The 14,217-nt window shown below is 42.9% G+C and overlaps 1 protein-coding gene across 2 annotated transcripts in view; it reads right to left on the reverse strand.

The window, feature by feature from the left end:
- LOC149323011 (deoxyribonuclease-1-like 1) overlaps window positions 1–14,217 on the reverse strand; it is a 41,429-nt gene that overhangs the window by 3,598 nt on the left and 23,614 nt on the right. Inside the window, exons 2-8 of one of the 2 annotated variants that reach the window (XM_089486133.1) lie at window positions 5,685–5,866; window positions 3,693–3,781; window positions 3,213–3,302; window positions 2,269–2,381; window positions 1,726–1,838; window positions 778–935; window positions 15–111 (exon numbers count right to left, since the gene is read on the reverse strand). In XM_089486133.1, coding sequence (XP_089342259.1) covers window positions 15–111; window positions 778–935; window positions 1,726–1,838; window positions 2,269–2,381; window positions 3,213–3,302; window positions 3,693–3,781; window positions 5,685–5,828 — 804 coding nt within the window. In that variant the 5' untranslated portion in view covers window positions 5,829–5,866. Of the gene's footprint in view, window positions 1–14; window positions 112–777; window positions 936–1,725; window positions 1,839–2,268; window positions 2,382–3,212; window positions 3,303–3,692; window positions 3,782–5,684; window positions 6,198–14,217 lie in introns of those variants that run through there. The other variant, XM_089486141.1, reaches the window with a different exon arrangement.

Below are 14,217 nucleotides of genomic sequence, written 5' to 3' on the forward strand. Positions count from 1 at the left end.
AGTTGCTATGATACCTCTGTCTCTGAGAGTCCAAATTCTTTGGGGAAATCAAATGGCTGAGCTGATCCAGGTACAACTGCATCAAGGCACTGTTCACCATGCACCACAATCCTGGTTAGGGGTCAGAGAGAACAAGACATGAATTAAAACATAGCAGATTGTGCAAATGTTTCACTTCAGCCAAGTTTGAGTTCCTATATTCCATCTAGCAATATAGTTTACATATTACACCAGGGATGCAAAACCTGTGGCCTTCCAGATATTGCGGGCTACCATTTCCATAATCCGTTATCACTGGTCATACTGGCTAGGGCTTCTGGAAGCTTAAGAGTTAAAAGGTTCCACACACCCTATTGCTTGCACAGACTTAATCATTTTATTTGGCCAACTCTTTAAATATTAAGTCAGCCCTGCTGCATTGGGGTCCCTTTTGTTCATCATGACATTGAGTCATAGGTCTGGGAACTTCATCTCTAGACATCTGCCCAAAATGGAGTCTAAATACTCTAAAGGTACCAGATCCTGCCTGCTCTTGGAATCAAAGCAGGGTAAGGCCTGGTTAGTACTTGGACGAGAGACCACCAGGGAATACCAGGTGATGTAGACTATATTTCAGAGGAAGGAACTGGAAAACCTCCTCTGAGTATTCCTCGCCTAAGAAGCCCCTGTGAAATTCATGGAGTTGCTGTAAGTCAACAGGTGACTTGAAGACACATACACACATACATATCACCTACATGTCCTAAAGTCCTGAATTGATGGTACCACCAGTCCTACCTGTCATAGGCACAGCGGGTGTTCTCTCGAACAGTGGTGTCAGCTTTGTCTCCAATGAGCCAGTGAAACCCAGGCTTTTCACGTAGGCGGATATTGCTCCAGCGTTTCTTTGCCACATAGCCACAGTCCGCATTGAAATCACCCAAGAAAATCATGTCCTGTGGTGGACAGGAGGGCAAGACAATCGGTTAGGTCTCCAAGTGTCTTAAATGAGCAAAAAGAGTAGTAGGTTATCACTGCACACAGTACACAGACATTAAATCAGCTGTATTTCAAGACCAAACTAAGACATTTTGCTGCCTATGGAGAAACAGCAAATGTCTTCATGCAAGTCAGGGCATGTAGGACTTTGGGCTTGTCAAATTACGTTAGCACAGGAGACAGAAAATGCCTCAGACATCTCTTGCACACTTTAAGAACATAAACAATGAACACTTTGCTACCCTTTGGTGGCACACCATGGCCGAGATGCTACATGTGCACATGCAGTTTCTTGTCCTCCCATCCAGCGGCATCACAAGGGTTGGCGTCACCTGGCGTGGTACCTCATGGTGTCACCTCACCACTACCATTGACCTCCTCCCATGACACACTATACAAAATCCTTAGTAATTTTTTTGTACTAATGTTACCCATAAATTGTAATTCTTGTATGTCACTGAATATAACGGTAATAGTTGTGACATAAACAATGAGCAAAATAAAAATTATGCAAATATCAGATGCACATGCTAAGTATATTTACATGTACATAGTTTTATGTGGGTAAAGTGAAAATTTGGTAAAATATGATTTTTTTAAAAAAAATAAAATTACAATTTTAATTTTTTTAAAAAAATCTGAGGCTTCTCCTTTCTCCTCTGGTTGAAGATCAGCTGATAAGATGGGAGAGGTGGAGCCATTTCTTTCAACTAACCCTCCTGTGCCTTGTAATTCCTTACCCCATACCTCGGTGCCCCAGCGTGCTTGCACATTCAGGAAAACATCATAGAGAGCATCAATTTCAGCTTCCGCCTTGGAGGGCATCGTATGCTGCGGGATCAACACCAGCTCAGGAAGTGCTTGAAGGTGTGAAAATGGAGAAAGTCACTATAAGTGACAGAAGAGTCATGTCAACTTGGACTTCACATATAGTACAACTGTTAAAGTTTTGGGAACATCTCAAGACCTGAAACCAGTTTGATCTTGGCTTTCACTAATTGCAATTAAAACAAATCACAGTTCTTGGGATCAGACATCCAAAAGAAGGATGGCTTGTTTTAAAACATTTATGTCCAATTTCCTCCTCTAGCACTGCCCACAGGCTCAAAAAGGTTGGGGAATGGGAACTTCTGGAGCACAGTGTCACAGTGGGTTGATGAATGTGCTAGGAATCTGAAGAGGGTTCAATCATCAGAGGTTTTGGGAAATTATTCTCTCCCCCTGCCATAGGTTCACACTTTCCAAACCCATAGCTAGAAACGGAACTAGTGATGTTTCTTGAGCCCTCACCTTTGTTTGGCAAGCTGAAGCGTACAATGAAGGGCTCACGCGCAAAGACATCGGGCCGCTCTAGATGATCATCTTCATATTTATAAGAGTCCAGCACCCGCGTTCTCTTGTTCCTATGGGAATGGAGAGGCACGGATAAATAATGGAGGATTTGGCCTCAGGAAAGAAGCAAAGGAATGACACTAAGGAGATTACTACACATGACTTTAAAACTGTGATTAAAGCTGGAAAAAGCTGGCTTTGATGATACACCACCAACCCATAGCTGCAGTTTTCCCTGAACGCAGTTAGGACATTCCTTTTCACTGATGGGGTAAACCCATCAATGACTTCCCAATCACACTAGTCTCCATGTACAAAACATCACTGCTACAGCAGATGCAATATTAGTAGTCTTGTGGTGTTAGTGTCTCCTTTTCACTATTCCCAAACAGCCTGATTTGCTTTGATTTTTTTCTATTTCTTTTCTTTTTAAAAAATTAAACCGCAGTAGCAGAGCTCCAGAATTGTGTGAAAAAAGTGAAAATATAAATAAAATTAGAAAGTACCAACAGGGCATAGGGCAGGGAGGAGGGGTTAAGGGGAGTCAGGAAAAGAGTGTGATGGTAGCAGCAGCAGCAGCCGCCCTTGTGTGATTGTGAAGACGTGTGACAAAGGCTGCTTACAAATAGGTACAATTCAATTTTCTTTAACAAGTGTGACTGCAGCTGGAATGGGGCTCATGTGCTCATGCCCCAAATCACAAGACAGAGTTGTAGATGTGCTCCATGAAGGTGGGCTTCTGTTTCTATCAGGGTTGGGTAGAAGGGTTGTGTTACCTGGTTGCAGTGACAACAAGCAACATCTGCCAAAGTTCCCTCTTCTGCACAGCCATTAAAGGTGCAGGAGACCAGTTCAGTTTTGCTTCTGGCAAGCCTATATCTGCACAAGATGGTGCCACTCACCTGTACATGAACACATAGCGTTCTTGGTAATTGCTTCGACCCAGCAGAGGGCTGGTAATGTAGCTATAGACATCAGCACCATTCTCAAACCTAATGGGAGAGGAGGCAATTAAGATGAATTTGAAGACACTTTATTTGAAAAGCAAAGTATGTGTGGATATAGAAAAGTCCCCCTTCCCATAACAAGGTATCACCCAGATCAGAAAAGAAAAATAAACTAATAATCCTATCAGTTTCTTGCTGGTTTTCCTGCTTTTGGGGACACTGATTAGACAGAGGATGGGGCTTTCGGTCATTCAAGCTGGAACACTTGTCACCACAAACCACAATCCTCAATATCTTGGGGTTCAGGTGGTACCAATCCTCTGTGTCACTGTCAGACTCACAATGCTACTCACTTGGCACCATCTGCTGCTCCCTTAAACCACTCATCTATTTATGTCTCCTTGACTTTGTTTCTCTCACATTATTCATGCTTACCGATTCAGGGCAGCTGCCAAAGCTGGAATTGCCTTTCCTTTTGCATCCATCACCTCTTGTAGAACAGCGATATCGCAGCGAGCCAGGATCTGTGGGGTGTGCAGGAAGAGGATGGAGTAGAGGGATAACCATTAATTAATGCTTGTTTCGACTGCTGTGTGACCACTTGTCAGCCATTTTGCTACTGTCAGTAACTAGGAGTGTAATAACACATTCCAGGTACAGATGCAAAGGCCTTTTTATAATGCAGATTGTACTAAATAGATATAGTGTGCTTTCATAAAGTGACAAAGTGACTTCAGGTACAAATTGGGTGTCACTAGAGTTGGCATCACTCGATGCAGTAACTCATGGTGTCACACACATCCCATTGACATCTTCCCATACCATACCATACAGGGTCTTTAGTAACTTTTTTGTACTTATGTTACTCATAAATTGTAGTTCCCATATATCATTGAACGTAATGGCGATAATTGTAATGTAAACAGCTAGCAAAATGAAAATTATGCCTTTAAATTACAGTATCATATGCACAGGCTAAATGTATTTACATGTACAGTGGATCCGTTCCAAATTCCCAGCGTAAGCCAAAAAATGTGTAAGCTCACATCCCATTCGATTGAATGGGGCTGGTGCTCGCATTGCTGGAGAGTGTGCACGCCACGGGCGCATGCGCCATTCACTCTCATCATATGGCATCTGCATAAGCCTATAGCATGGGCGCACTGTACACAATTTTATGTCATTAAAATGAAAATTTGGTAAGATATGAGATTTTAAAAGAAAAATGTTAAAGAATAATTTTTTTAAAAAAATTAAATTATTTTTTTTAATTTAAAAAGAACCTGAGGCCTCTCCTTTCTCCTCCGCACCTCTTTTGTGATACTCCTGAGACAAAGTGTTGGCTCTTCTCTCCACCAATTGCCCCCAAAGCAGTATTCCCAGTGCTTGTTTTTCAAATAGCAGCTAGTATGCAACAGCAGTCTACACTCAATTAACTCAGTAAAGGGGAAGATACAGGAAGGGACAGAATCTTGTGCTTCCCAGTGGGTTCAGGCAAAAGCAAACTGCTGCATCCCCAGTTTATGTGTGCTTCATTCATAACTTTTGCCATCTTGACCACACTCTGATGTTGCTTGGCCACATATGTCCCAATTTTCACCTGTGAAATGTTGGAAGATATGTCATATGGATTATGCTAAGGAAGGGGTATGACCTGGGAGATTATTATGGATCAGGTCCCCCAGGCTAAAAGCTTTCAGTTGCTATCTTAGCTCCACTGTGACACCAGAAATAGCCCCAGCTTGAGGTGTGTGTGGAAGTATTCCAGGTGTGAGGGTGTCCATTTATAACTTTCTTGTGCTTTCCCACTGCTTCCTCTGTCCCTTTTCTTACCAGAAAAGGGGGGCATTAAGGAGGAAATGATGGAATCATGTAGTACACTTTGACATCTGATTAGTAGTGGTAGAAATCCTTGGTCTGCCTGGAAGTAAGGAACCAGCATGGTACAGTAGTTTGAGTGTTGGACTATGACTCTGGAGACCAGGGTTCGATTCCCAGCTCGGCCATGAAACCCACTGAGTAATCTTGCGTAAGTCACATTCTCTCAGCCTCAGGGGAAGGCAATGGTAAATCTCCTCTGAACAAATCTTGCCAAGAAAACCCCTTGATAGGTTCGCCTTAGGGTTGTCATAAGTCAGAAATGGCTTGAAGGCGAACAGCACCCACAGGGGTTGAAGATCCTTTGATCCTTCAGATGTTTTAGCTTACATTTCCCAGAAGCCCCAGCAAGAATGCCCAATGGTTATGGATTATGGGAGTTATCATACAAAACCTCTGGAGGGCCAAAGTGTCCACACCCCACATCGGAGCTTGTCTATACAAGTTGCCAACACAAGATAAGAAGCCCTGCCTACACTAAGACACCATGTGAGATCAGACAAATTCAGCTTCCTGCCACCCTTGCCTAGGATTGTGTTGAAACCCCACCTTGACAAAAGTGTCCATGACGTGGGCTTTATCCACCTTCCCTTGGGCGAAGCGCTGAGTGTTGAAGGCACAGATCCGGAAAGGGGCTCCCTGAGAGTACAGCATCGAAAAGATCAAGACGGACAGAAGGCATGAGAGCTCCATACTTAGGAATCCTTCTTCTTCCTTTGGAGAAGCAGATCCTGTCAGAAAAATAAATGAATCAGAGGAAGGCAGGAAAGCAAACCGATTGAGGAAGAACTGGGGGATTGCAAGGGTTGCGATACTGATTGCAACAGTGGCTATTCAGGAAGAGGCCTTTTGCCTTGGCTAAATATAGAGAAGAGGAGCCCTACTGAATGAAGAGCAAGGGCAGCTGCAGAACACATGACAGTTCAGGCTTTCTGTGCCAGGCATGGTTTGGTTTGAGCCAAGCCATGAGCACTGGAAGGCAGGTTTCCTCTTGGAAGGGATCGCAACGACAGGATCTATGTGTATGAGTGTCAGTGAGAGAGAGAAAGAGAAAGCAATAAGTTTTTCTAGTTCCATAGTGCCCAGGAAAGAGTGAAACTCTGAGCTCTGCATGTTGCAGTCCTGATAGTGATTGCCCCCCCCCCAGATTTTTAGATAAAAAGAGTTGTTGGATGCAACAATTAGGAGTAGCTTAATATCTAGCTAGGCCTGGACGGTGGACCTCTAAAACCTACTTTCAACAATAGGCCTCAGACTATGAAGATTATCGCATGGGGGCAAAACCGTCCCCCGATGTGTTCTAACGAGCACGAGTGTGGGTGCGCACGGAGCATGATGGGAACCCAATGGGGCCCAGAACGCTAGTTTACTGCACGGTGGAACGCCGCTGCTGCCGCCGGCGTTCCCATCGGGTTCCCGATGTGTTCCAGGAGGCGCCATTTCTGGGAACAGTTTCAAAAGCGTTCCCAGAAATGGCGCCTCTTGGAACACACCAGGAACCCGATGGGAACGCCGGCGGCAGCGGCGGCGGCGTTCCACCGTGCGGTAAACTAGCGTTCTGGGCCCCATCAGGTTCCCATCACGCTCCGTGCGCGCCCGCGCTCATGCTCGTTAGAACACATCGGCGGACGGTTTTGCCCCCATGCGATAACCTTCTATGTTTCTTTCATCCCTGACCAACTGCCCATCATTGAGCAGAGAGTACAGTATAATGGTTAGACCAGCAGTTCTCAACCTGTGGGTCGTGACCCCTTTGGGGGTTGAACGACTCTTTCACAGGGGTCAGCTAAAACCATATTTCCAATGGTCTTAAGAACCGAGACCAAAATAATTTTATGGTTGGGGATCACCACAACATGAGGAACTGTATTAAAGGGCATTAGGAAGGTTGGGAACCACTGATCTAGAACAACTTTCTTCAAAGAGATAGCCATTTAACAGCACCTCAGCTACTGGTCCCTAGCAAGTTTCCAAGAAAATAAGAAATATATTGGGCCCTTGGCATCTGCTGGGGTTTGGTTCCAAGGATACCAAAATTTGTGGATGCCCAAGTCCTATTAAATACAAGGGCATAGTATAATGGTGTCCCTTACAGAAAATGGGAAAAAATCAGGTTCAAATATATATTTGAATATTTTCAAGCTGTGGATGGTTGACTATGTGGATAAAGAATCCGTGGATATGAGGATAAGCTGTAGTTGTACCCAATGGACCTAAATTTAGTGCAAGTTCTTGGCATATTGGAGGAAAATATTGCCTGTTTCTCTCACCTTATAGCCTGAGAGAATCGTAGAATCATAGAGTTGGAAGAGATCACAAGGGCCATCCAGCCCAATCCCTGCCATGCAGGAACACAGAATCAAAGCACTCCCAACAGATGACCATTCAGCCTCTGTTTAAAGACCTCTAAGGAAGGAGACTCCACTGCACTCCAAGGAGTGTGTTCCACTGTCGAACAGCCCTCACTGTCAGGAAGCTCCTTCTAATGTTGAGGTGGAATCTCTTTTCCTGCAGTTTGCATCCATTGCTCCAGGTCCTAGTCTCTGGAGCAGCAGAAAACAAGCTAGCTCCCTTCTCAATATGACATCCCTTCAAGTATTTAATCAGGGCTATCATATCACCTCTTAACCTTCTCTTCTCCAGGCTAAACATCCCCAGCTCCTTAAGTCGTTCCTCATAGGACATGGTTTCCACACCCTTCATCATTTTAGTTGCCCTCCTTTGGACACGCTCCAGTTTCTCAACATCCTTTTTTAATTGTGGTGCCCAGAACTGGACACATTATTGCAGGTGGGGCCTGACCAAAGCAGAATAGAGTGGCACTATTACTTCTCTTGCTCTAGATATTATACTTTTATTGATGCAGCCTAAAATTGCATTGGCCTTTTTAGCTGCCGCATCGCACTGTTGACTCATGTTCAACTTGTGGTCTACTTGGACTCCTAGATCCCTTTCACATGTACTTTCATTCAGCAATGTGTCTCCCATCCTATATCTGCGCATTTCATTTTTCTGCCCTAAGTGCAGTACCTTACATTTCTCCGTGCTGAGGTTCATTTTGTTAGCTTTGGCCCAGCTTTCTAATCTATTAAGGTCATTTTGAATTTTGATCCTCTCATCTGGGGGATTAGCCACTCCTCCTAATTTGGTGTCATCTGCAAATTTGATATGTATGCCCCCAATTTTGTCATTCAAGTCAGTGAAAAAGATGTTGAATAGCACTGGGCCCAGGACAGAGCCCTGTGGGACCCCACTGGTCACTTTTCTCCAGGATGAAAAGGAGCCATTGTTGAGCACCCTTTGGGTTCGGCCGGTCAACCAGTTACAAATCCATGTAACAGTTGCCTTGTCTAGCCCACATTTTACAAGCTTGTTTGCAAGAATGTCATGGGAAACTTTGTCAAAGGCCTTACTGAAATCAAGATATACTATATTCACAGCATTCCCTTCATCTACCAAGCTGGTAATTTTATCAAAGAAAGAGATCAGATTTGTCTGGCATGACTTCTTTCTCTGAAACTCATGTTGACTTTTTGTGATTATGGCATTGCCTTCTAGATGTTCACAGACTCTCTGTTTAATTATCTGCTCTAGAATCTTTCCTAGTATTGATGTCAGACTAACTGGACAATAATTGTTGGGATCCTCTTTTTTCCCCTTTTTGAAGATGGGGACAACGTTTGCCCTCCTCCAGTCTGCTGGGAAGCAACGACTGAAGTAATCTGTCCACTATGTGGAATGATAGCAAGTAAAATGAGGTTATAAAATGAGGACGGTAATAAGGCAGAAAGCATCAGCATGGTTTTGGGGCTTGAGTTTTGGAAAAGGGCTGTGGGGATCAGAGGACAGTGATTTGTGGTTGCTGTGTGTCTTTCCAATTTATGGCAACCCTAAAGTGAACTTATCATGGGTTTTCTTTGTTCAGAAAGGATTTGCCTTTGCTTTCCTCTGAGACTGAGAGAAGACAAATCCTGCCATGAAAACCCCATAATAGATTTGCCTTAGGGTCACCAGAAGTCAGAAACAACTTGAGAGCACACAACAATAAAGAACAACAACAACAGTCCTTCAAGTGATTGACAAGCAGATGTGAAGGGAGTAGAGATTGGGAGCTTTGAGGCCAGTCCCATGAGAATGGCTGGTACAGGGTTGAAAGGAGGGGAGATCCTAGGATATCGGTAAAGCAAAAGTTATTTAGTTCTATGGAGTTTGTCACACGAAGGGGATTGGAAGTTTTTCCTGTGAATATCCCAGGAAAATCATGTAATTACACGAAATAATTTCACACGACGTCGCACAAAACCTGCCATTAAAGTGGTTACAAAGTAGCATTAATGCACATCTTTTTACTTTCAGGATTTCAGTGAAAATGCATTTCCAATATCATGTTATTTGCATAATTGCGTGTGATAATCATTTGCGCAATTATTCACCATTTCCACTTCATTTGTGGGGTGATGAAATGTGCTTTAATCTCTCTTTAATGTTGAAATCAACCGCAGTGTAGATTAAAGAGAGGATTCCAACCAAGTGAAGCTTCATGAAACCCTCATCATGACTGGTAGATATGAACGGCTGAAGCTATGCACCTATTTAGAGCCACCAGTTTGGTTGGCTGACTGTCCAGGTAGATTTAGGGGCTCGACAGACCGCCCCGAAAGGGCAGGCTACAGCCACTCGCTTTTGATGCTGACGGAAGCTGTAGCAGTCAAACTGTGCGGCCTCCCTCCACAGCAAAAAACCCCCACAGAAAGCAGGTACTTTTTGCTGCGTGTGGCAGGAGCCATGAGTGCACCATTGGAACACTGTTGCAGGTTAATGATGCAAGTGTGGTGCCGTGATGTGCAGACGCTGCACCGCGTTTGCGTCATCATGGCAGCCCCTGTGGGATGGGACGCCGCCATTATGGTGCCACTGCCAGACGGTAGGGCTCAAGAACATGAGGTCGCTCTGCAATCCTGAGCCCTAAAATTGGCCCTAGGCTGCCGCTTTGCGGCAGTCTGTACCAGGCCAAAGTCCTCCAGGTGAGTATTCTCCACTTCACTTCTTGTCCCTGCCACCTTCCTTCAATTTTTCTACAAACCAGCACCTGTGTACTGATGCTTCTTCACCTCCATCTTGCACACTTGGGTTACAACAGAAGGACTGAAGCTTAAGTATCCAAGAACACTGGAAATATCTGACTACAGCATAACGTCACTCACTACAAGGTGAAGCAAACGCTTTGGTTCTAAAATTTCTGGAAGCTATTTGCAACCTTAAGCCTCTGTTTTTGGGCACTATAAACATTGCATAATAAACTGTTTCCATTGTGGTTTTTCAAATCCTGCAGTTGAATGAGGAGAAGTCATAGAGAAAGGCCATGAATTCATGGAAACATCTTTTTTTATTATTATGAACATACAAAACAACACTTTGCACAAAACATACAACATACAACAAATCACTTCCTGAACTGTACAGATTAAGTTCCTAAGTTAATTCTAAACCACTAACTCTTAATAGCTTTCATTCCCTCATTATCCACAGAAGCCTAAATTAAAATAAACTTAAATAGGATTGGTTAAATCATATACACTTGAAAATATTTGCTTGCTTACTTATTTAAGCCCCTCTGCAAAATAGAAGTGAAATATATCTAAATGCAAATTACCAAACTCTGTTAATTCATTCTTAACTCTTTAAGTCACAAGAATATACATGTATATAATTTTCTTATCTAATACTTTAATGCTATCCATCTATTTTCTTTTCCTTCGGTTTGAACACAACTAATCCAAGGCTTCCACTCTTTATAAAAATCTTGTAAAGATTTATTTTTTGAGAGATAAGTCAATTTATCCATTTCAAAGAAATCATAGAGTTTTTAACTTCCATTCCTCCACCGAAGGTGTTTCTTCCGGTTTCCAATATTTTGCATAAAGCATTCCAGGTGCAGTTATAGCCAAAAATATTATTTTCCCTTCCTTATTTTCTAAGTTATGGTTCTCTATTATATTCAAAAGGCACATCTTCAGATCCATGCAATCACTAAAATGATTTTTTTTTCATTACCATATATATTGATTTTCAATATTTTTTTGCCTCACCACAATTCCACCATGCATGTAAGTATGTCCCTAGTTCTAAATGGCATTTCCAACACAACCCATTATTTCCTTTAAACATTTTAGATAACCTATATAAGGTTAGGTACCTTATACACTGATTTGTATAAAATTCCTCTTATTTCAATATTTACAGTGTATTTAATTCTTGCCTTCAAGTGTTTTTTCATTGTTCTAAAATAATTGTTTGGTTCAAATCTATTGCCAATTGCCATGAATTCCTTAATTGTTTCATCTTCTAGCTCCTATTTAACTATTAAAGAATTTAGATATCTGTTTTTTATCATCATTCGTAATTATTTTCTCCAACTCCTGATCACTAGGTCAAATTCCATTTATTTTAACATCCATTTTAAATCTTTCCAATAACCGTTAGTATGCAAACCAATTATAGTTGTATCCATCCTTGATTATAATTCATGGAAACATCTTAGCAGAGGCCAACTTCAAAGGAAAGTATCAGAAGGTATGTGATGTATAAATTGGAAATGTAAGAATGATGGACAACGTCTCAATAGAAGTTGACTTCAAGGAAACTATCAAAAGGTAAGTGTTATGCAGAACATTTAAGAATGATTTGAGGAAATTTCAGCAGAAGTGATCTTCAAAGAAACCATCACAAGGACTGAAGCTCCAGAATGAAAGGAAACTGGGAATAGCTGAGCGCAGCATCCCATCACTCTCTACAAGGTGAAGCAAAAGTTTCAGTTCTAGTATTTCTGGAAGCCATTTCCAACCTCACTCTTGTCTTTTTGGTTATTGGAAGCCATTTGCAGCCTCACTCTTTTCTTGCTCTATAAACATTGCATAATAAATTGTTTTCTTTCCAGCATATCAGGCTCCTGCAATTGAATGAGGAGAGGTTAGCCCATGAATTCATGGAAACATCTCAACAGATGTCAATTTCAATTTCAGTTTCAATGGAAGCTATCACAAGGTAAGTGATGTACAAGAATGAAACCTGTGAATGCATAACATGTACTGTACTATTGACTGCACTCAGCTAGCTTGGATTTGATGTAATGGTTTTAATTTGTATAACTGTAATGTTTTTATTGAAGTTTTATTTATGTATTGCAATTTTTATTCTGTATTATCTACTCTGTCATTGCAATTTTTACCTGTACACCGTTTTGATCACTGCAGAAAAGCGGTTTATAAATAAAACTTATTATTATTATTATTTAAGAATGACAGACGACGTCCCAATAGAAGTTGACTTTAAGTGAACTATCAAAAGGTAAATGTTGTGCAGAACATTTCAGAATGATTGAGGACATTTTAGCGGAAGTAATCTTCAAAGAAACTATCACAAGGACTGAAGTTGCAGGATGCAAAGAAACTGGGAACTCAGTATACAATAAAGTTGGGAATATCTGAGCACAGCATCCCATCACTCACTGCAAGATGAAGCAAGGTTTTAGTTCATTTAACTATATGAACATTTTAGAACTTTTAAAAATGAATGAAAACATCTAGAGGAAAGCCACAAACCCTTGGGCCTACATCTAGAGCAGGGGTCGGCAACCTACGGCCCGCGGGCCAGATCCGGCCCGGCGAGGCCTTGGGACTGGCCCCAGCCCGGTACTGCTGCTGATTGTTGCCCTGCGGCCCATGGGGCCTCGCTGCCCTTCTCCTCCTTGGGTTCAATGGGTCTACTCCAGCTGGAAAAAAAAATTGGTTCAACAGTTCTACTTTAGCTAGCAAAAAACCACAACAGGATTGAGGCCCAGATCCCACATCTTCCCTGACCCTGCTGAGCTAACTTTCTGCTTGTAGGGAATGATTTCTGATCTCTTCCGGTAAAGCTATTAGGCAGGGGAGAGGGAGAAATAGCACAGTCTAGAATTAACTAATGAGCTCAATGGTTCTACTCAGCTTGAAAATAACAACGACAGGATTGCGGCCCAGATCCTGCATCCTCCCCTGTCCCTGCTGAGCTAGGTTTCTTCTTGCAGGGAGCGATTTCCCCTTTCTCCCCCTCCAACTATCAGGGGAAATGGCACAGTCCCCAATTCTCCTGCCTCAGGACTCTTCGTGACCTTCAGTAGGAAGGCCTGGTCTGGGAAGAGGAGGGAGCGGATATGCCAACTTTCTTTCGTGCACAAAACCATCTACAATATTACGCATAAGATTATTTTCAGGCTGCGCATATAATGCGTATTTCAACGCAAATCTTATGTGACTTGGGTCCCATCTCCAAGTTACCTTATTTGCTCCAAATGGGCCAAGCGCTTCGAATCAGAGAGACTCAACCTGTACAACCAATGTCCTACTAAACTGCCGCTCCTAAGTAAAGCAAACGTATTGAGCCAATAGTGCTTACGTAACAGTTGATTTAACTAATGGGTTCAATGGGTCCATTCTAGTTGGGAAAAGCCCCCCCATCGGACTGAAGCTCAAACGCTGCATCCTTCCTGTCCCTGCTGAGCTAGCTTTCTGCTTGCAAGGAGTGATTTCTCCTCTCTTTCCCCCTTCAAACTATGGGGCAAATGACCCAGGCCAGAATCAACTACCAGATTCAGTGAGTTTAAGCACGACCCACAGGACTGAGGTCCAGATCCTGCACCCTCCCCAATCCCTTTTTGAATTACCTTTCTGCTTGCAGGGAGTGATTTCTCCTCTCTTTCCCCCTTCAAACTATGGGGGCAAATGACCCAGGCCAGAATCAACTACCAGATTCAGTGAGTTTAAGCACGAGCCACAGGACTGAGGTCCAGATCCTGCACCCTCCCCAATCCCTTTTTGAACTACCTTTCTGCTTGCAGGGAGTGATTTCTCCTCTCTTTCCCCCTTCAAACTATGGGGGCAAATGACCCAGGCCAGAATCAACTACCAGATTCAGTGAGTTTAAGCACGAGCCACAGGACTGAGGTCCAGATCCTGCACCCTCCCCAATCCCTTTTTGAACTACCTTTCTGCTTGCAGGGAGTGATTTCTCCTCTCTTTCCCCCTTCAAACTATGGGGGCAAATG

Source organism: Sceloporus occidentalis, unplaced genomic scaffold (genome assembly GCF_023333645.1).
Source record: "Sceloporus occidentalis isolate IW3139 unplaced genomic scaffold, rSceOcc1.0.p SCAF_1, whole genome shotgun sequence".
NCBI classification, from domain to species: Eukaryota; Metazoa; Chordata; class Lepidosauria; order Squamata; family Phrynosomatidae; genus Sceloporus; species Sceloporus occidentalis.